Here is a 20,402-nt window from a genome sequence, read left to right on the forward strand (position 1 = left end):
CAACAGGGATATGAGAAGGGGCTTTGTATTCCAATGGGTAAGTTGGTAACATGAGTTCAACACGAACAGACATAAGGTCCATTCGTCCTACCTATATATGTAAGTTAGATACAAAGGGAATATGTAGTTGCTCTGTTGCTCTGTGCTTGGATCCTCAGATCTTACAGAGCAGATGCTCTGCTGCTCTGCACCTTGATCCTTCAGATCACAGAGCACCCTCTCTGCCTTAGGCACTAGTCACGTGACGGTTTGACGCTCGTGGCCGTATGTCCTTGTCCTCTAACGACTGGCTGTCGTCGTTCCCTTCTGTCTTCTGCTGTGCCGTGTCACGGGATCGTAACATCTACGTTTGTGCACCCCTCCTCAACAGCTATTACCGGAAGCAGTATGGGAGTCCCGAACACTAAGCAATTCGTATGAATTTGGATCTCAATCACGGCTGATTAGTAGCTCTTTCCTTAGATCTCTACCCGAAGCTAAGGAAGGGTTCTCACAGTTGGTTAAAGGTGCTGAGTTGATGCTCTATCAGAACGTGCTTCAATCTGCACGGATTACAGAGCTTGAAGAGCAATTAGCAGTATTGACTAAGAGAAGATCGCGTAAACGGAAGCAGATCCAGCAAGGCGGATCTATAGAGTATGGTATTGGAGCATTGCAGGCAGTCTCAGATGCAGGTATGAGTGCTTAACAACCAAAAAGGACTCGTTATGAAGCTGGTTCTGAACGAGGACTTCCTACTTAACGACGATGTAGAAACTGCGGAATAGCTGGACACAACTCGCGAACCTGCCAACGAGATAGAGATGCTCCTTCTGAATCATATCCTAGTATAGCAGATGTATAACTAAGTATGTGGTTGAATAAACCTTGGTTGAAGTCACCTCATTTACAATGCTAAGGAAAAGTGGCCGGCTCGATGATATGGCCGGCTCGATGATCATTTACGTTATTCTTGTTTATAATAGTATATCTATATCAAGCATCCCGATATACATAATACTACGTTCCTCCTAACGCGGGGAACCCCAACGCGGTCTATACCCCAACGCGGTCCACAATTTTGAACACAACAATGCGTCAACTTCAACACGTAATAGCTACACCAAAACGCGTGCAATCGTCCCTAAAAGAGGGGAGTCTATTGCTTGCGATGTCAGCTGTCAGATCAGGTGCCAGCCGCTCCGTAGCAGCGGCAGCGAGAGACTATAAGGTCTCAAAAACAACGTTGCTCCGGAGACTCAAGGGAATCCCTTCTCGAGAAGATTGGAAGCTAGGGACTCTGAAGCTCAGTCCTATTGAAGAGAGTGTCCTTATTCAAGACATTCTTCAGCTGGATTTACAAGGATTATCGCCTATAATCGCCCTAATTGAAGCAATAGCAAACAGTATATACAAAGCCAATGGTGTTGCAGCAGTCGGCTAGAACTGGACAAGGAAGTTTATTAAACGCTCTCCTACCCTTACAATCAAGCTTGGAAGGACCTATAAGTGTCAGAGAAGGCTCTACGAGACGCCGGAAGTTATTGAAGCCTGGTTTGCCCTTGTCCGAAATACAATCAACAAGTATGGCGTCTTACACCAAGACGTGTACAACTTCGATAAGACCGGCTTCCAATTAGGACAGATCTCTGCTTCTAAGGTAGTTACTTCAATTGAGAAGCAGGGCCGGCCAAAACAGATAAAGCCTTCGGGAACAGAATGGGTCACCTTGATCCAGGGGGGCTGTGCAGATGGCTCGACTATACCACTATTTATGATCTTCAAAGGGAAAGAACTGAACCATGCCTGGTTCTGTGCTAATATACCATCATCCTGGGTGTTTAATACAAGCCTAACAGGCTGGACAAATGATCGGATTGGTCTACAGTGGATCCAGCACTTCGATAAGCACACAAAGTCAAAGACAGTTGGCAGCAAGAGGCTGCTGATTCTTGACAACCATGGAAGCCATACTACGCCAGAGTTCACTTTGTTCTGTAAGGAGAACAACATCATCCTCCTATAGATGCCGCCACACACCTCTCATATACTTCAGCCTCTTGATGTTGGTTGTTTTGGTCCATTAAAGCAGGCCTTCTCAAAGCGGACACAGAGCTTGATTCGCAACCATATCTTTCACGTCGACAAGGGCACGTTTATGGCGACCTTCCAGGCTGCGTACTTTGATGCAATTACGTCAGACAACATCCAGGCTGGCTTCAGAGGCTCTGGCCTCCATCCATTCAACCCTGAGACTGTTTTATCTACGCTGGATCCAGTATTTCAATCTCCTCTCCGGCCAAGTTCACCAGGCTCATAGGGTACTAAGACCCCTAAGACTACACAGGAGGTTGATAAACAAGCGACACTGATTAAACAAAGGCTTGAGAGGCATCAAAGCAGTTCTCTAACGCCTATATATGAAGCGCTTGATCAGCTGACCAAGGGAGCCCAGATAATGGCTACTTCAGCTGCGATCCTTCAATCGCGTGTTGTGGCCTTAGAAGAAGCAAACAAGGCTATGCATATACGCAAATCAAGGAAGAGGAAGGCATTCACTACAGAGAATGCCTTGTCCTTTCCTGAAATGTAGTACGTTGTTGAACAAGAGGAGGTAGAAGCACAAATTCAGGAGGAGATGCCGAGGCCTGTAAAGCGTATTAGAAAGTGTAGCAAGTGTGGCTGTCCAGACCATAACGCAAGAACCTGTGTATTATAAGAACTAGTATTGATCTATCATCTTTTTCAATTTGAAGGTATTTCGACGATAATTGGCAGAGCAATCCATTGTTGAATGTCATGCTCTTTGATGCCTTGGACCGCGTTGGGGTATGGACCGCGTTGGGGTTCCCCGCGTTACCTAAGGCAGCTTAATAACTAAGCTAGCCTTAGGCCGAGGTCTAATAGGCCTTAGTAGGTAGACAACTTAGTAGTATAGGCCTTAGAGTAGTTGGTAATTGAATCAAGTCCTTACCGCCGTATAGAGGAGCCGGCACGGTTATAATACCGACTCAGGGCTAACGCGAGTAGACAATTTAGGAGAGGGCGGCGGGGTCACTACTACCACTACGAATCCTGGGGCCGATCCGGGCTGCTGGCTGGGCCGAGTGCACTTCACCTTCACCTCCGCTGGCGGGCTACTGCCACGTGCAGATCTGATGCAATCTTTACAGATTGAAGCGTTCGTCATTCTGGATTTTATCTACGGCTTTTATCATCATGTAATCGTTCATGACGTAAGAGAGAGCAGATGTGGCATGCCCCATGGACCTAACCCCGAAATTCGACTCGCAAAATGAGGTGTGCGAGTATAGCAGTGGAGTGCTCGCTCGAGTTTGTGTCGTGAAGGTCGCACTGAACAGCGTCCAAGCAAGCCACAATTCAAGGCGCGTTTCATCCTGCGCAGGCTTACGCAACGTCGCACGAGATGGGCTCGAAACAAAGGATGTAGGCCACGTGGAGAGGTGACCTACCAGCAAGGACATGATAAGACTTACGTCGTTGTCGCTTGATGGGTTTCATAGAGATTTTTTGGTGACCACCATTTTCACACTTCACAACAGCCGCCGTATTCCCACAGGAGCGGTGGCATCTTCGACGGCCGCTGATGGAGGAAATGAGTCGTTGCTGCCGGGCCTGGTTTTGGGACGATTGGGGTTTCGTCAAGTCTGCCGTATGGTCAATCTGACGAGAACAAAGTTCTTTTAAGGCTCTTCGATATCCAGGTTGGATGAGGTTCTCTGTTCTTGGGACATCGACGAAATCGAAAGTTTAATTCGGCCTACACGATACTCACTCACAGCTTTTTCCTTCTTCCTTAACGACCATCACGGCCAACAGGAAATCTCTTTAATCATGCGTGGAACAGGGCAGGTCCTTGTGAGCGTCTTGCTCCTCAGTCTCGCCGCTCTTAGTGTCACCGTTGAGGCGTACGACCCAAGCAACAATGTGGAGGCGAATGCCCGAAAGCAGAATAACGATCCGAATCGGAAATGGTGTCACATCCGGGAGGTGCCCAACACCAAAGAAGGTGGTTGGATGTACGCGAATCAAGATGAATACATGCAGGAGTGTATAAAACAGTGCCCACACTACAACGATCGTGATAATATCCATAGCGCGGTTTGTGGCTATGCTGGCGGTTGGACCAAACCGCCGTTTGAATAAAAAAAGGTGTGTGCTCCCCGTTACTTCCATCTCGTGGTGGTCCCTACTGTATGGTGTGAGGGCTGCTGACTTGCTTCAAAGATGCCAATGGCAAAGATATCGAGCTAACCTAGATCCTACCCTGCAATTGCGACGTTGCGTTCCTCGACGAGATTGTCAAGGACTTTGTCGACGCTCTACCAGCTATCGGCGATATCGCATGTACCGTATTCACTTCCGCACTCACCGGTCTCCTCGATTACGCCGGCAACACCGTCATTAACAACGTCGAGACTGCGATGAAACAAGCCAAGAAGGTCGGCAAATTCGACTCAACCCAACAGCACGTCATTAAAGGCGCCGTCATGTTTAAAAAAGCTACCACGGACCTCGAAAAGGGCCGCAATTTCTTCGGCAAATGGCTCGCTAACAAAGCCTGCGGCCACCACATCACCCCGGAGCAACAAGACCAGATTTTCAACGCCGCCTACCAAACCTACGACATTATGGCGACCGCCGCGACGCTCCCAACCGGTGCCGGTGCCGCTCTCAACGCCTTCAGGTTAGGAAAGATTCCGTGGAAAGGTCTAAACGACCTCGGCGATAAATTCAATGATCTCGGCAACAAAGTCAACCCTCCGACCACCAGTGCAGGCAAGCATGCCCGCACCCTCGAGGTCCAAGAAGCGACCGCTCCATCTTTACCGACGCCTACCATGGAAGGGGCGATACGGGTTCCAGGTGCGGGCGGGAGGGGGAGGAGAGCTGCTTAACTTGAGAGAAGGAATGGGAATTTGATGGTAGCAAGGGTTGTGGAAGGGTTGGAGAAGGCTTAGGAAAGGCTTAGGAAACAGTATGGATTTGCATGAGTTATGCATGGCAATTTCTCTTCCTCAAGTGCTATTCGTGTTTCTACTGTAGCCAAAGTCTATGACTGAGGCCCTCGAATGGAGTGCAAGATTTCATCTACCGCTCCAACAGCTTTCCTTCCAGTGTGGACCACATGTGTCAGCGAGACCACGCACGAAATGCCAGTCAAATAGACACGACGGGTTTTTGGTGTCGAGTGTACGAAGTTATCCCTTGGCTAGAATGACACACATGGTTTGTGTGATAATATCACATCATCTCATCGACGTTGCAGGTGTTGTTTGTCGCCCGGGGGCGAAGAAAGCCCGCCCATCATCATGAGATGCCCCCACCGAAACAAGCCTGGGCCGACCCGGCCGCGGCTGGTTGGTTGGCTGGCTGGCTGGGCCGAGTGCGCTCCAACCTCACCTCCTTACACTCGTCAGGAAGACCTCCATGGACGGGTGTGCATCGCGATGCTATCGGAGCACCATAAAATCGAGACGATTTTCGAACAATCTGATCTCCTGCGCGCGGCGAGAGCGCATCTCGTCTGCGGTGTCATTGAGGGCATCTCGAGATGCTGTGCACAAGCGAAATCCTTGGAAGCAGAGTTGCTCAGTGTTGCGCCGCAAAGTCGTCTATGAGGATTTAGCCAAGTCAGCAGAAGCGTGTTTCATCATGCGCAGACCATGCGCAACATCGCCCAAGATGCGGTCTCAATTGTGTGTCCAGGCGAAAAACGCAGGCGATTGGAAATGATCTATCGGACAAGAACACGTTGCACTTACGTCGTCGTCGCTTGATGAATTCCCGAAAACCGAGTTTGACTACGACCTTCACGCTCCTCATCATCCGCCGCACTACATACTACATCTATAAACCCAACGCCGAAACAGCGTATGATTTTGTCTTTACGAATTAATGTCCAATAGACGAGATGAATTAGTCGCTGTCATATACTTGTCCCAAATATGATCCCGGATTGCTATTATGAAATAACTCTGAAAGGAAGTTTCGAGCCCACCGCTGCCGCGCCTACCCTACTATGGGCTAATCTGTGGCTCTCTTGACGTAGCCGGATCGTCTGGCAGGGATCCGCCGCGCGTGCGACAAAGCAGGGGAGGCTTTTCCAGACGACCTGGTACTTGCGGAAGGTCGTCCTCTGCAGCTTGATCATCAACGGCCGGTCCGAGGCACGTAGCCGCTGGAGGAAGCTATTAATACATGCTTGGTCGAACATATTAATCCGGTCCTGGCAGATGGACGTGTAGGCGGCGTCGACGAGCCGATCCAGACTCTCGCTTGGCGCGCTCGCCGGTCACGTCGGTTGAACAATTAGTAAGCTGACCAAGTCGAAGCATTCATCTGCATATCTCAATACGATGCGTGCACGTAGGGGATCCAGCTTTGATATCAAAAGTCTCACAGCATTTAGATGCCAGAGCACTAAGGAGTCGCATACAGGTAGGTACATAAACGAAGGAAGCGCCCACACGGCGCCGCCCTGACTTGCCTGGGGGTGCCTGAGGCTAACATCCAAACCACATTATCACCGCGTGTGATCATGATCATTAGCTGGATCTCCAGGCTTTTCATCTTACGGTCAGCTCAAAGCAAAAGCCCGTACACACGCAGAGCTCTGTGTTTTTACGCTGGTATAAGGATGGCGCTCGCGGACTTGGCCTCTCAACACCAAGGTCACATTCGCCAAAATACAAGCACGCCGCGACACGGGAGACATGAACTTCTCGCCCTGATTTCGATGCGCCAAGGATGTCGTCGCCGAAGGGAAACAAGACAAGCGGACCGCTGTGCAATAACACGATGGAGAAACAACACATCGCAAGCACATACGGTGATGATTGAATGAAGAACCACTGTCCGACCTGTCGGTCCCCGATTTCATTGTCGTGAGGCACTTGTTCCATTACGCCTTATCGCAAGGTCGTGTGATGAATTGGGCACATCATGCCTTCTTCATTTACCAGATCACTTCTCCTATGGATTTTTTAAACTCTTGGAGCAAGCGCAAACTCCACTCGGCCTTTCTTTGTGAGCTCGAGGCTACCCCGGTATCTTCAAAATCCGACCCAGCCCGAACACACCACCAACGCCTCTAATCTGTGGGCACAAGGTATCGGAGTGAACGGTATTGCCGTAGCAGTCGTGGGAGACGGTATCGATACATCGCTGCGCGCCATTCGTCATTCGTTCTCTCCTTACGCCGTCTCAGGGGTACGGGCTCGTGGGAATTGATTCCGGACTTTGCGGTGTTAATCTTCTCGAGCAGGTTAGCGTGACGATCAAGCTCCGTGGCGAACCTCAATACCAGGATCTCATAATTAAACTTGTCAGCCCCAACAGAGGAATCTTTGGTCATTTCGCCGCCACTGCATCCATGGCAAAGTACAACGGCACAGACGCCACGACGAATTATTGTTTGAGCGTAATTCACTGGTCAGAACCGTACGTTTTTCTCATCTCGTGTCTGGATTGCATCGGAAACATAATTGGTCGTGTCCAGGTGCTGGGACAAGCGTCGAGTGCTTCAATTTGCTAAATTCGCGATTGCTTCCAGCCTTAACCATGCCGCGCCGGCGTTTCATCTAGGTTATGCGAGTGATCTGACGAGTCTCCGTCACTGACAGTATTCATGTCGTTCAGCGGAGCTTGTGCATTGCTCAGCGCTGCCGAAATGGCACGTTCCTGGAGCCTTTTCTTCAATGCCTCTCGACGCTTGCGATTCGGTCGGCCTCGCTGCCAGGTCTCCCGAAACCGTTGAGCTGCGGGCGAGCCATTCTCGCTCTCCCAGGGAGCCAACCAGTCTATCTTTTGTCGCCACTGCGTGGATTGTAGCTCGATCTCGTGAGGTGGAGCGGGAAAGGCTTTCCGGACGAAGGAAATGTTTGCATGAGGTGATGTTGACGGCTGCAGGCGCAATAATCTCCAGAGTCGATCAACTTCCTCTCGACTTGAGTGCAAGTCCTCCATATTCAGGATGTCTTCCTCGATCTTCAGAAATCTCCGCTGGGACATGGGTTGTGTTTGCCATCGTTTTCGTTCCCGGATATTTAATGCATCACTGTTGGCATTTGAATCGCCTCCATCCCCTTCATCTGAAGTCATTGAGACATCCGTATGAAGTTCATCATCCATCATAGCTGCATCCAATTCATCGTCGTCGATCTCTTCCTCGGAGCTTTCTCCACTATTCACCCTGGCGCGACCCTCGAGGCTGAGCTCCTTCTCCGCTTCTTCGTATGAGATGAAACGTACAGGGCGATGGGCACCGGGGGGGTAGAACGAATTTCGGCCATCGTTATAGAGTTCAGAATTCGAGTAGAGATTGACCTTACACCTCCTCGGGACGCCCGCCCAATATTGAGAACGATCGCGACGGACATTCAGTATGTCGCACGCCGTACGAACGTCCTCTGCATTGACCGCAGGAACAGGGGATTGCGCCGCGTAGGACCTCAGACGTGTGGAAGCTTGTGTCAATGCCGTGAGACACAGCCGCCGCGTCAAGCTGACGGTAAGGTCGAAGAAATCCTCAAGAGCGGTGCGGAACATGGCTGGCTCTTGAGAAGGTCCAATCACACCGTCTAAGTTGTGCCAGGAATCTGCAGTCGCGCTGTTCATGAAAAGCGTGCGGGCAAGATGAAGAAAAGCAGAAGACCGCAACAAGTCGTCGGCTGGTGATATTGGTTGTGTTTCGGCATCGCCGTGTTCACCGTCTGTTGCAGGTGCTTTGGTGTTCGTCTCCTCGCTAATCGTATCTTCTCCCCTCGGAGATGGAAGCATTGCGAGGTCTTCATATCTCTGATCGATGGCATCGGCATTGTCTGCCGTAATTAACCACGTATCACCATGAAGGCTCTGTTCGGTTATCGTCTCATGCTTGCTGATATGCTGCGCAAGCGAATCAGCAGCTGCGTTCAAGGCATCCTCACAGTCCTGCGAAATTTCCCAGGCTGCATTTGTCCGCTCCTCATTGAGTCGCTTTGCTTGTGCGTCCTCGTTTTGACCAAAACTTTGTTCTCCTAGCAATTTCAAATACACGAAGACTTCACTTTCGCTCTTCGTACCCACTGCCTTCGAAAGAGCGCGCAAATCGCCGACACCGGACCGTGCCAAGCGAGTAAATAGTGCGTCTTTCTCAACAGAACTCCAGCACGAATACCCTATCATGGAGTCCTCCAGGTCATTGTCCGGGACGTCGTCACCAAGCGCCGATGCGATGCTTTCGTTGAACAGGTCTCGGTACGCATTCGTCAGGAAGAACTTCGGGTGTATTTTTGGGCCCGCCGTGCACCAAGAAGTAAAGAGTTCTGGGCGTGACTGCCGTCGTGGTTGTTGACTCGTCTGTTGGGAAACTGACGGCAAAGCTTCATTTTCCTGCCCATCGTGTTCGCTGCCAGCTAGGCTCGAGTCCGTCGTCCGCACGTCGCCACTTTCGCTAAATCCCTCTACATCATCGATTTCCATTACAGCGCTCGAGTGCGATGATCTTCATGTTCAACTGCCTCAGCATGACACGGCGAAAAGTTTGAATATGGTCGCATCGTGAAAAGATTACTTTTCGCAGGTGCCCAGGTGCAAGGTTGCGTTAGGGTTTAGGTGAATGCACAAATTATTAACGTCAAACACCAGAGCGCGGTCCACCCCACGGCGTGGTCCACGAATTACGTGTCTACCACCTTTAACACTGATTATCTCAACCAATACTTAATAGATTGCTTTGAGACTTAAATGTGTTATATAACAATACTATTCAATCTACTGTACAGTGTTTGAAGGTGTGAGCAAAGGAACCACACTTGCTACACCGACTAGCACGCTTTGGAGCCCTTGGCATCTGCTCCCTTATTTGTGCTTCAACCTCCTCTTGCTCAACTATCCCTTGGATCTGAGAGGCTGACAGGGCAGGATCTAATGTGATTGCTTTCCTCTTCCTGGATTTGCGTTCATGCATTGCTTTGTTAGCATCTTGTAAAGCAAAAACCTGAGACTGAAGTAGAGCAGCAGAAGCAGCCATTTCTTGGGCTCCTTTAGAAAGCTGGTTTAATGCCTCAAAAATAGGTGATGGAGAGCTACTTTGGTGCCTTTCTAGCCTCTTCTTGATCAATGTAGCCTGTTGATCGACTTCTTGAGTAGTCTTTGGGGTCTTTGCATACCAGGAGCTATGTGAGGCGGGCCTGTCTGGAGATGAAAATGATGGATCAAGCTTTGATAACACAGCCTCAGGGTTAAACGGATGTAGGCCAGAGGCTCTAAACCCTGCCTGGATGTTCTGAGGTGTGATTGATTCAAAGTATGCAGCTTTGAATGCATCCATGAAGGTGCTCTTGTTGATATGGAAGATATGGTTGCGGATCAAGTTCTGATTCTGTTTTGAGAAGGCCTGCTTTAAAGGACCAAAGCAGGCAACATCAAGAGGCTGGAGCATATGAGATGAATGTGGAGGCATCCAGAGAAGCACAATGTTATGATCCATGCAGAAAGAGGTAAACTCTGTTGTAGTATGGCTCCCATGATTGTCTAGAATCAACAATCTTTTGCTGCTAACAGTCTTCATTCTTGTATGATACTCAAAGTGCTGGATCCATTGCAGTCCAATCTCGTCATTTGTCCAGCCTTGAGAGCTTGCTGCAAACATCCATGTCTGCGGAAAGTCTTCTCCGAGCCATGAATAGTTGATAGTCTTGCCTTTAAAGATAAGAAGTGGTGGTATAGCTGAACCATCTGCACACGCTCCTTGGATGACTGTGACCCATTCGGTATTTGAGGGCTTTATCTGCTTTGGTCTGCCAGTCCTGTCCGACGATGTAACAACTCTGGAGGTTGAGATCTGGCCTAATTGAAAGCCTGTTTCATCAAAGTTGTACATGTCTTCTGGTAAGATACCATGCTTGTTGATAGTGTTCTTTACAAGCTCAAACCAAGCCTGAATCACTGCCGGAGTTTCACAGAGCTTTCTCTGACATTCATAGGTCCTGCCAGTCCGTACTATAAGCGATGGATTGCGTGAAATGAACCTGCTAGGCCAATGCCGGCCAACATCAGGTTTTCCCCTGGCTTTGCATATAGAGTTGGCCATAGATCGTATAATATCAAGCGTAGGCGACAGCCCTTCGGCATCCTGCTTCAGTATGCTATTAAGAAGGATCTCCTCCTCGATTGGAGTGAGATTGCTATTCTGTGGCATATAGTCCTCTCGAGCAGGACTTCCTTTCAATCTCCGAAGCAGCGTTGATTTTGAGACACCGTAGGTTTTTGCAGCAGCATTTACAGATCCTATGTCACCTGATCTGAAAGCTGATATTGCAAGCAGTACACTCCCTTCGTTTGAGCTCTTTTGGACGCGTTTTGATGGTGCCATCGCGTGTTGAAGTTGTTGTTGTTATGGACACGTAATTCGTGGACCACGCCGTGGGGTGGACCGCGCTCTGGTGTTTGACGTTAGATGAGACGCGGAGTTCAGGACACAGCATGCGTCAAGTAGCGCACCAGCCTTTGTCCACACGTTTGTCACCCGACCCGGATCGCACACTACTCTTCTCAGTTCCACTGGCATCGCAGCATAATTCAGATGCAACGCGGTCATGTTATATCTAGATCTGGATGCAGGCTAAAACCATCATTGTGCAGTGAATCGCAGCGCGTATCCACGTCGCTTCTGACGGTACGATGGCTTTCCCATGCGCCTCTCCGCTGCGCTGGGATGCCAAAGATCGCCTTGAGACCCTATCAAGAGGAAAGCATATCTGCAGTTCTCAGCTATCTCAAGAAAGGCGAGAAGAGGTTGGGAATATCTTTGGCCACCGGAAGTGGTAAGACGGTCAGTGGGGTCGAGCCTGTTTAATCCGAATTCGCAGCATCTCTGACATGCATCCCAGGTCATCTTCAGCCATCTCATCGATCGCGTGCAGCCGCCGACACAGCATGCGACGCGCACTTTGATTCTTGCGCACCGCAGGGAGCTCGTCGAACAAGCAGCTCGCCATTGCCAGAACCTTTATGCCGACAAAACCGTGGAGATCGAAATGGGTAACCAACATGCTACCGGATGTGCCGACATTACGGTCGCTTCCGTGCAAAGCATTGTGTCCGGCGACCGCATCCTGCGATATGATCCAAAGACTTTCAAGTTGGTCATGGTCGATGAAGCCCATCACATCGTAGCACCGCGTTATTTGGATGTCCTGAAGCATTTCAAACTCCTCGGCGAAGACCCGCGTGGTGATACCGCCCTGGTTGGGGTTTCTGCAACCTTCTCCCGGTTCGATGGTCTCAAGCTCGGCACTGCCATCGATCACATAGTGTATCACAAGGACTACGTGGACATGATTGACGATGGCTGGCTTTCCAAAGCAATCTTCACGACCGTCCAATCCAATGTAAATTTGTCTGGAGTGAAGACTTCAAATGGCGACTTCCAGACTGCCGCCCTTGCGAAGGCTGTGAATACTCCTGAAACGAATCTCCTCACCATCAGGACGTGGCTGGAGCGGGCGTCCCATCGTAAGTCGACTCTAGTCTTCTGTGTCGACCTTGATCATGTGGCAAGCATTAATGCGGAGTTCCGCCAACACGGCGTCAACGCTCGCTTCGTGACGAGTGATACGCCGGCAAAGGTTCGCGCGGAAAGGCTCGAGTCATTCAAAAAGGGTGAATATCCTGTGCTTGTCAATTGCGGCATCTTCACCGAAGGAACAGACATCCCGAACGTTGATTGTGTCCTTTTGGCACGACCAACGCAGTCACGCAACTTACTTGTGCAGATGATTGGGCGGGGCCTACGTTTATCTTCCGGCAAGGAGAATTGCCACGTCATTGATATGGTCGCTTCCTTGGCCACCGGCGTGGTCACCACGCCGACCTTGTTCGGCCTCGATCCACAAGAGATCATTGACAATGCAGACTTCAAACAAATCAAAGATATCCGCGAGAGACGAGAACTGGAGCAAGAGCGCGAAGCACATGCGTTTGCTACGACCAAAGCATCTGACAACAGTCGTCGACAGCTCACAGGAGAGGTTGTCTTTACCGACTATGATAGCGTCACGGACCTCATCGAAGACACTTCCGGCGAACGACATATTCGCGCTCTATCGGCATTCGCATGGGTGCAGATTGATGAGAGCAAGTACATGCTCTCAAGCCGTAATGGGGACTACCTAACGTTGAAGGGAGATGGCGACGAGTACAAGGTCATTTTCACGCGGAAACTTCCCCACGAAATGGCGGCCAAGGCACCTTTTGCACGGCCACAGCAAGTTGCGACAGCGCAGACATTTGAAAATGGTGTCCGCGCAGCCGACAAATTCGCCTCGGAGATGTTCCCGTTCGAGTTTATCAACAAGAATGCGCCGTGGCGGCGTGGACCCGCATCTCCCGGACAGCTTCAATTTTTGAACAAATTTCGGGACGATGATGATCAGCTGGCTCCTGCTGCGATCAATAAAGGCAAGGCTGGCGATTGGATCACTAAGCTGAAGCATGGTGCGCGAGGACGCTTCACTCGTATCGAAGGACAGAAAAGGAAGACTCAGCGTCTTGTGGATAAGAAAGATCAATGGAAGGAGCGTCAGCGGCAATCGCAAGTCACGGTGGGACCCGTGGTTGGATGAAAAGAGATGCCGATTTTCTATGTCAATACAGGGTGTGCATGGGAGATGCTGCGAGAGGGCTGTGATAAGAAGAGGTAAGCCGACCCGAACTCGTAGGCAGTCTCGGGCTGTGGGCCAATGACATAGGTGATTTGTCGGGGCTTCACACGGGCCAATTTGAGGAGCCGCTCCGCCCGTGGATCGCAATTTCATCATTTGCTTCCAGCTCGAGAAAGTCCAGTCGCAGCGGGTTCAGTCATAGAATACATATATGCTGATGATGATGATCGGAATTGTACACCAGTATCGCCAACCTGCGACAGTCGCCAAGGCAAATACGAGCGCGAAGAGGAAGAAAGCACTTCATGCGCGCAATACGGTAGCCACCTGCAGATACGAACACACTTGCAGGCGAGCGTTGCCCCGCAAGAATTGGCTTGGGAAGTCAACAAAAGTTGGCCCCGGATTTGTTCCGCTGCACTGATAAACTCCGACGGAAGGTGTGTAGGTAATCCGGCCAGTGCAGCCCCTTGGGATTGTTATGATATTCTCAGATCTCGATCGGTGGGAATCATTCGATAAATACCTAGGTAGTGACGGGCATTGATTTTTGGCAACCTAATTACACCACACTGTTTGTACACCAGAGTGGAAATGCAGGGAGGAAGAGTGACGCGGGCAGACATTATGCATGTAGGTACGGTACCTAATGTATAGTAGTTCATTCAGCATTGGGTAGTGCAGAGTCGGGAGTCTGCAGCGTAACGAACGTCTGCAATTTTTTTTTGGACTAGAGCTGCAGGTGCCCATTGGTGTTGGTTTATTCCACTGCACTGTAGAAGAGGCTGGGGGATGACAACGGTTCTCTCGCGCCGGCGCTGGCGCCGAATTGAGGGACACATGCGAACACGCGAACAAGAGAAGATGACAAGAGTAGCCGAGGACAGCCGTCGATGATGTGAATGATGGGCGGCGGGCATTAATTACTTCATTCCACCTCCGCCATCCCGGTGCGTCTCCGGTTCCGCCTCCGCGTTAGCAGAAGAACGATCCCGGCGTGCCGCAGCTTCTCTGCGCTTTTCCACTACAGAAATGAGCTTCTTCCCACCCTACCTGACCATTGACGAGCCACTAGAATCTCCACACTCCACACAATCAGCCAGCCTTGTCACATTCCCATCGACCAATCAATTACTGTAATGTTCTTGATGCATCGAGGCTGAACTTCACCTGGACTGTGAAGCTCGAGACATTCATTGTTGTTTGCGCACAAGGAATCGTATCTTGTTGTCCTTGCTCTTCGCTACTACGCCAACACCATCTGTCGCACCGTCAGCCGCCATATACGTCAAATCTCCCGACTCGCGCGACAGACCTTCCAGCCGGCTCTCGCGCGTCGCTTGCTGCAGCAGTGCGCTCAATCGACTCGCAACAATAGCATTGTACATCCAATGAAAGCACCTTCAACTTCGGTGGCTCAATGAGGAGACGTCCTTCCGTCTCGGGAGAAGATGAGGATGGCCCTAGATCCGTGCCTGCCGCAAGCACAGAAGAGATGGACCGAAATGGGGAGGTGACATCAAGAGACACCGGCCGCACTCTACGGCGATCATTTCAGATGCAGGAGCGAAAGTCAAGTCGAGATGCCACGGTCACGTCGACTGGATCCGTCCAGGTCACCACGTCCATGGCGCGAAACGGTCTCCGAGACTCTGCATCGGAGGAGCGCTCGCCTTCGAACATCACCAAGTCAAAAAGCTTTACAGATACAATGCCCGACCATGTTCGCCAACCAACAACGCGATTGCAAAATCCATGGAGGTGCTCTCTTTTGACACTAGCCACGAGTATCAGTGCTATTGTTCTGCTGCTCACCATCGTCAATTCGTTTCTCCACATGCAGCAAGATCCGAAAGGTTGCGCAATGTCATACATGATGCCTATGTTCGCGCGATTCTCAGACTTTGACACCGAGCACACCCGCTTCGCCAGTAAATACTCGCTATACATGTACCGAGAGGGAGGAGTAGACGAAGACACCAGAGTAAAGGGAATTCCGGTTCTGTTCATCCCTGGGAATGCTGGCAGCTATAAACAAATCCGACCGATCGCTGCTGAAGCTGCACGCTACTTCCATGATGTGCTACGTATGGATGCAAACGCCATTGCAGACGGGAAACGCCCGCTGGATGTCTTCACGGTGGATTTCAATGAGGAGCTGGTGGCTTTCCATGGGCAGACTTTGCTTGACCAGGCGGAATACTTGAATGAAGCGGTCGCATACATCCTGGCGCTTTATCACAATCCGCAGCGATCAGATCGAGAATCCGGACTTCCCAACCCCAAATCTGTCATCATCATCGGTCATTCCATGGGAGGTGCCGTGGCTCGGGCGATGCCCAGCATGCCGAATTATCAAGAGAACACAATCAACACCATCCTCACGCTTTCAGCACCTCATGCCCGCCCTCCAATATCCTTCGACCCGGCAATGGTATCGGCATATAACCGGATCAACGCATTTTGGCGAAACTCCTTTCTCTCAAAGTCGCGTAGAAATTCTCTGGACGATGTCACACTCGTGTCGGTTGCGGGCGGAGGCCTGGACACAATGATTCCCTCCGAATATACGAGCTTGACTTCGTTGGTGCCAGATACCCATGGCTTTACGGTATTCACGTCCAGCATTCCCAACGTCTGGACTGCGGCGGATCACCTGGCTATCATGTGGTGCGACCAGGTGCGAAAAGCTCTGGTCAGGGCAATCTTTGATGTAATCGATGCGAGGAGACCTACGCAGACACGAGCACGTCCCGAGAGGATACAAGCACTCCGCAAACGACTTCTCACAGGCATGGAGCCTGTAGTCGCAAAAACAGCTATCCATCTTGCTCCCTCGATGCAATTGACTTTGGAGCACGATCATGCCACCGTGCTAGCCGAGGGAGAGCGACTGGTCTTTAGACCGTTGAGTGATAGCGGCAATCATCGAGCACACGTCATGCCCATCCCTCACGTGCAATCTCTCGGCCAGGGAGCAAAGTTTACCTTGCTCACCGACCAGGTGTTGGCCACCGCTGAAGGAGAGAGCGCTTTGTCTTTATTCCTTTGCAATCCTTCCTCCGCACATGGCCTGGGGTCTGCCGGTCCATCTCACACGTCTGGGCCAGGAGCTTACTTCGATCGCTCTGACAAACTGGCTTGCACCAACATAGCGTCCGATATATCGCTACTTCCAGCGTCCCGTGGCGACTCTCACAATTCATTCGATCAGTCGCAGCCATTCTCCTACATTCAATACGATCTGGCCGAAATCTCAGGATATCACTACGTTACCGTGGTAGAGACGCCAAGCGAGTCAGGCAACGGCTGGCTGTTTGCGGAATTCAGCAATGAGAGCAATTCGTCCGTTCTCATCAATCAAGGTCACCACGAATTACTCCTTCACGGACTGGAGGTAGAGCTGCCCTCGAATAGACCATTGATGACCGAGATCAAGATTCCTGAGATCCATTCCACTCTGTTCGCTTATCGAATGACCCTCGATCGCCGCATGTGCGACCAGAGCGTCGAAAGCTTTGCTCCACTCGTCCGACAATACATTGCCGAGCCCTACGAATCGAAGTATTTCGTCAACACCAAAGGCGGCAACATCAATGTGCACGGTCTCTCCCCGTATATGCCACCTCCACTGCAGGGTGGTGGCGCTACGGAAGGGCTGTCTCTTCAGTTGTGGACAGATCCTACCTGCAATTCCACAGTGACTGTCACCCTCAAAGTCGATGTGTTGGGCAGCGCTGGTAAACTTGTCATGCGATACCGCACAATTTTCGCCGCGTTCCCTCTTTTAGTCATCGCGCTGGTGCTTCGAAAGCAATTCAGTGTTTACGATTCTACGGGTGTCTTCATGAGCTTCACCCAAAGCATGGATCAGTGTATTCGCACCTCCTTGCCCGCTATCTTCATCGCTCTGACATTCTTCGGCGTCGCTGTGTCAAAGTCTAGTCGCAGCGTGTGGTCCCGACAATTGTTTGGCGGATTAGAGGATGGCAATGAGCTCAACCCCGACTTCACCATCAACGACCTGATGTTGGGCACGCCGGATCCATTCTTTTGGTTTCTCGTGCCGCTATTTGCCATCATCAGCGTTGGGATATGCATCGCCGCCAATTACTTAATCCTGCTCGTTATTCACATACTGGTCTTCATCATCACTCGCGCTCGGAACCTCATTCGCATGGCCGCATCGACAACTGTGTAAGTGTGACCAACGAGTATTGTCCCATGTCACTGCTAACCTCAATCATAGTAGACCTCCCGCGGCCGGTAACTCATATAATTATCGTCTTGTCACTGCTGGTCTTCTTGTCCTGATGGTCGTGACCGTCATACCATATCAGCTTGCATACCTCCTTCTCTGCATTGCGCAAATAATCACCTGCATTCGAGCTTTAATCATCGCACTCGATTCCTCGTCCAGCTCATCCTCAACCTCTCCGACGACTACCCCTTCACCGAACGTCAACTCTGCGACCGTCACAACAAGTCCGCAAGCCGCGCAGAACTTTTACAACTACGCCCACTCTCTGCTCGTGCTGATGCTCTGGATCTTACCAGGCAACATGCCCGTCCTCATAGTCTGGTTCCACAACCTTGCTGTGCACTGGTTGACGCCCTTTCCCGTCCACGACAATTTACTCGCGGTGGTGGGATACATCGCGCTAGTCGAGATCATGGCCTCTGGAGATATGATCCCTCGGATCAACGGCCGGTACGTATCGATTATCCTCTCGCATTCCCGCATCAAATTGCTGACGAGTCATCGCCTCCCAGGGTCCGCGTCCTCACGAATCTCTTCACCTTCGCGCTCGCATTGTACGCCGCCATCTATGGCGTCACATATGCATACCGCATGCACTACCTCATCAATGCGCTCTGCTTCTGGCTGGCGCTTCTCCACCTGTCTTGCAGTCCCCGCTCGCTGGCGAGCTGGACTGTCGTCCAGAAACCAGTCGAGACGAACAATTCCTCGTCAGCAGCGGCGACCGCGATAGACAAAATGGATCTCGACGGCAAGAAGCGCGGATGATACAGATCATCATTCCCTTGCGTTTTGACCCAGACGTCGACGGCCTGCCTTCACCACGTAACATGTCCTCCGGGGCAGATTTACTGCCGTCGTGGTATCCTTGCCCTCTCCCCAGGCAGGGAGACGAAATCTCCAGGATCGATGAATCTCATCAGGGCGTTTTCTGTTTGGATTTTCCCATGAAAGCCTTTGCATTGCATTTTGGGTGTTTTTCATGATCTTATTTGATACCTTTTTTGTACTCATTGCACGAGACATAAGCGCTGCAGAGACGTGGGAATGGCACAAACACGCACGGCACTGGAGTAAAACAAAAAGAGGAGGCCATAATTTGGGGGGTGTCTCTATGTGTGCCTTGCATTGGTTGGTGTCGCCCGTTTTGCTGTTGTACTCCTAACTGATGAATGACGAAAAGCTGGGAGGCTAGTAATTACTATTACTTAATACCGGTTAATGAAGAAATTCTTGAAAATAGGGAAGTCGGCTTCAATATGTACATTACATTGAGAAGTCAAGCACATAGTGGCGGCGAGACCATAACTCTTCTGCAATGTATTCCTGGGAGAAAACAGAGCTCGTGTCATGGTAGCTGTGCCGCAAACAAGGTGTATAGTCGAGGAGTCCAAGTCCGGGTCAGCGGCCCTGTGTTTCAAACACACGGCTCTGGCGACACTGGACAGAATGTATTTGCGTTATTCATCGCCCACGTGCTACTGCCACCCTAAAAATACATTGATGAGATGCTGATGTCGGCAAATAAAAGAGACACACATGGCGTATCACCTTCAACATGCTCAGGCGGCCCCAAATTGGGCTGGGTCCGCCAGGCTGACGTCGCCAATTGCGGGCCGAGTTCGACCTCACCTGTTGGGTCCAGAGGGATGCCTTACAGCAGTGCCGCGACAACGACGTTTTCTCTAGCGCTCTCGAGGCTCCAATCACTCGATCGCTCTGACACATGTTCCGAATAATAGAGATGCCAGTATGCCACTGGTTCGCAGGCGCCTCAAGACGCCGCATGGATGGCGGTGTTCCAGGAGTATTTGACGGATGAGCGACGCGGACGCCATCCAGCAATCATGGCACTCAGCAAGACGTGGCCTGCTGGCTGATGAAACACTCTAGTAGGAAGTTTACTTGCCCATCGATGCAGCAGGCGCTGAAGGCAAGCCCTTGACCTAAGTTCGGATCGTGTGGAAGGTCTGTCTCCAGCGATCCTCTGAAACGCATGGAGTGGACGATGAACTCTCCATAAATGCTCGGAGCTCTCCCAAGAAACGTCCTCATCTCGAGAGAACTCGTTTCTTCAAAACTTACTTCCAGTCTTTCCTCATTCTCGTCTGTATTGCTATCTCTCACAAAATGAGGTTTCTCTCACTCAGCAACGGCCTCCTCATGACCGCCATCCTCTCCGCTCTTCCACAGATCGCCTTCGGAGCCCCATGCGGCCGAGTGACAAGCGCCACGGGCATCGAGCTCGAGGCCTGCCCGGGCGACCCAGATCCATACATCACCCACAAGCTCGCACATGAACTCGAGCAGAAAGTCGAACAGGACCGCGAGCGACGATTGAAGAGCTCATCCCGCCTTCGACTGTTGTTCTGAGGACAGAATAAACGAACCCGAGTTTTCCGTCGAGAAGATCCTGTCCGCAAGTTGAAGCTCGAGAGTACATGCGGCCCGACTTCACTCAAGATATCGAGCCGGCAATCCCACCAACTGAT

At 50.9% G+C, this 20,402-nt stretch overlaps 5 protein-coding genes across 5 annotated transcripts; 4 read left to right on the plus strand and 1 right to left on the minus strand.

Annotated features, from left to right (window-relative positions):
• Positions 1-3,649: 3,649 nt before the first annotated feature.
• Positions 3,650-4,323, plus strand: K489DRAFT_127429 (uncharacterized protein). The gene is made up of 2 exons (XM_033599017.1): positions 3,650-4,152; positions 4,228-4,323. Exon 1 carries the CDS (start codon positions 3,835-3,837, stop codon positions 4,144-4,146), a length of 312 nt encoding a protein of 103 aa, XP_033455266.1. The 5' UTR covers positions 3,650-3,834; the 3' UTR covers positions 4,147-4,152; positions 4,228-4,323.
• A 3,234-nt stretch (positions 4,324-7,557) lies between these two features.
• Positions 7,558-9,168, minus strand: K489DRAFT_374419 (uncharacterized protein; the record flags this gene model as incomplete). The annotated part of the gene is made up of 1 exon (XM_033603521.1): positions 7,558-9,168. One exon carries the CDS (start codon positions 9,166-9,168, stop codon positions 7,558-7,560), a length of 1,611 nt encoding a protein of 536 aa, XP_033455267.1.
• A 2,533-nt stretch (positions 9,169-11,701) lies between these two features.
• K489DRAFT_413865 (DEAD/DEAH box helicase-like protein) lies at positions 11,702-13,610 on the plus strand (the record flags this gene model as incomplete). Its single annotated transcript, XM_033608095.1, has 2 exons — positions 11,702-11,818; positions 11,877-13,610. 2 exons carry the CDS (start codon positions 11,702-11,704, stop codon positions 13,608-13,610), a joined length of 1,851 nt encoding a protein of 616 aa, XP_033455268.1.
• Positions 13,611-15,069: 1,459 nt separating this feature from the next.
• On the plus strand, positions 15,070-18,678 carry K489DRAFT_374421 (PGAP1-domain-containing protein; the record flags this gene model as incomplete). Its single annotated transcript, XM_033603522.1, has 3 exons — positions 15,070-17,846; positions 17,899-18,360; positions 18,423-18,678. The coding sequence occupies 3 exons, from the start codon at positions 15,070-15,072 to the stop codon at positions 18,676-18,678; spliced, it is 3,495 nt and encodes a 1,164-aa protein (XP_033455269.1).
• Positions 18,679-19,869: 1,191 nt separating this feature from the next.
• Positions 19,870-20,345, plus strand: K489DRAFT_127483 (uncharacterized protein). Its single transcript, XM_033599019.1, has one exon. The coding sequence runs from the start codon at positions 20,041-20,043 to the stop codon at positions 20,281-20,283; it is 243 nt and encodes an 80-aa protein (XP_033455270.1). The 5' UTR covers positions 19,870-20,040; the 3' UTR covers positions 20,284-20,345.
• Positions 20,346-20,402: the final 57 nt, after the last annotated feature.

The sequence above is a fragment of the Dissoconium aciculare genome, assembly GCF_010015565.1.
Source record: "Dissoconium aciculare CBS 342.82 unplaced genomic scaffold K489scaffold_20, whole genome shotgun sequence".
In the NCBI taxonomy this organism is placed as follows: domain Eukaryota; kingdom Fungi; phylum Ascomycota; class Dothideomycetes; order Mycosphaerellales; family Dissoconiaceae; genus Dissoconium; species Dissoconium aciculare.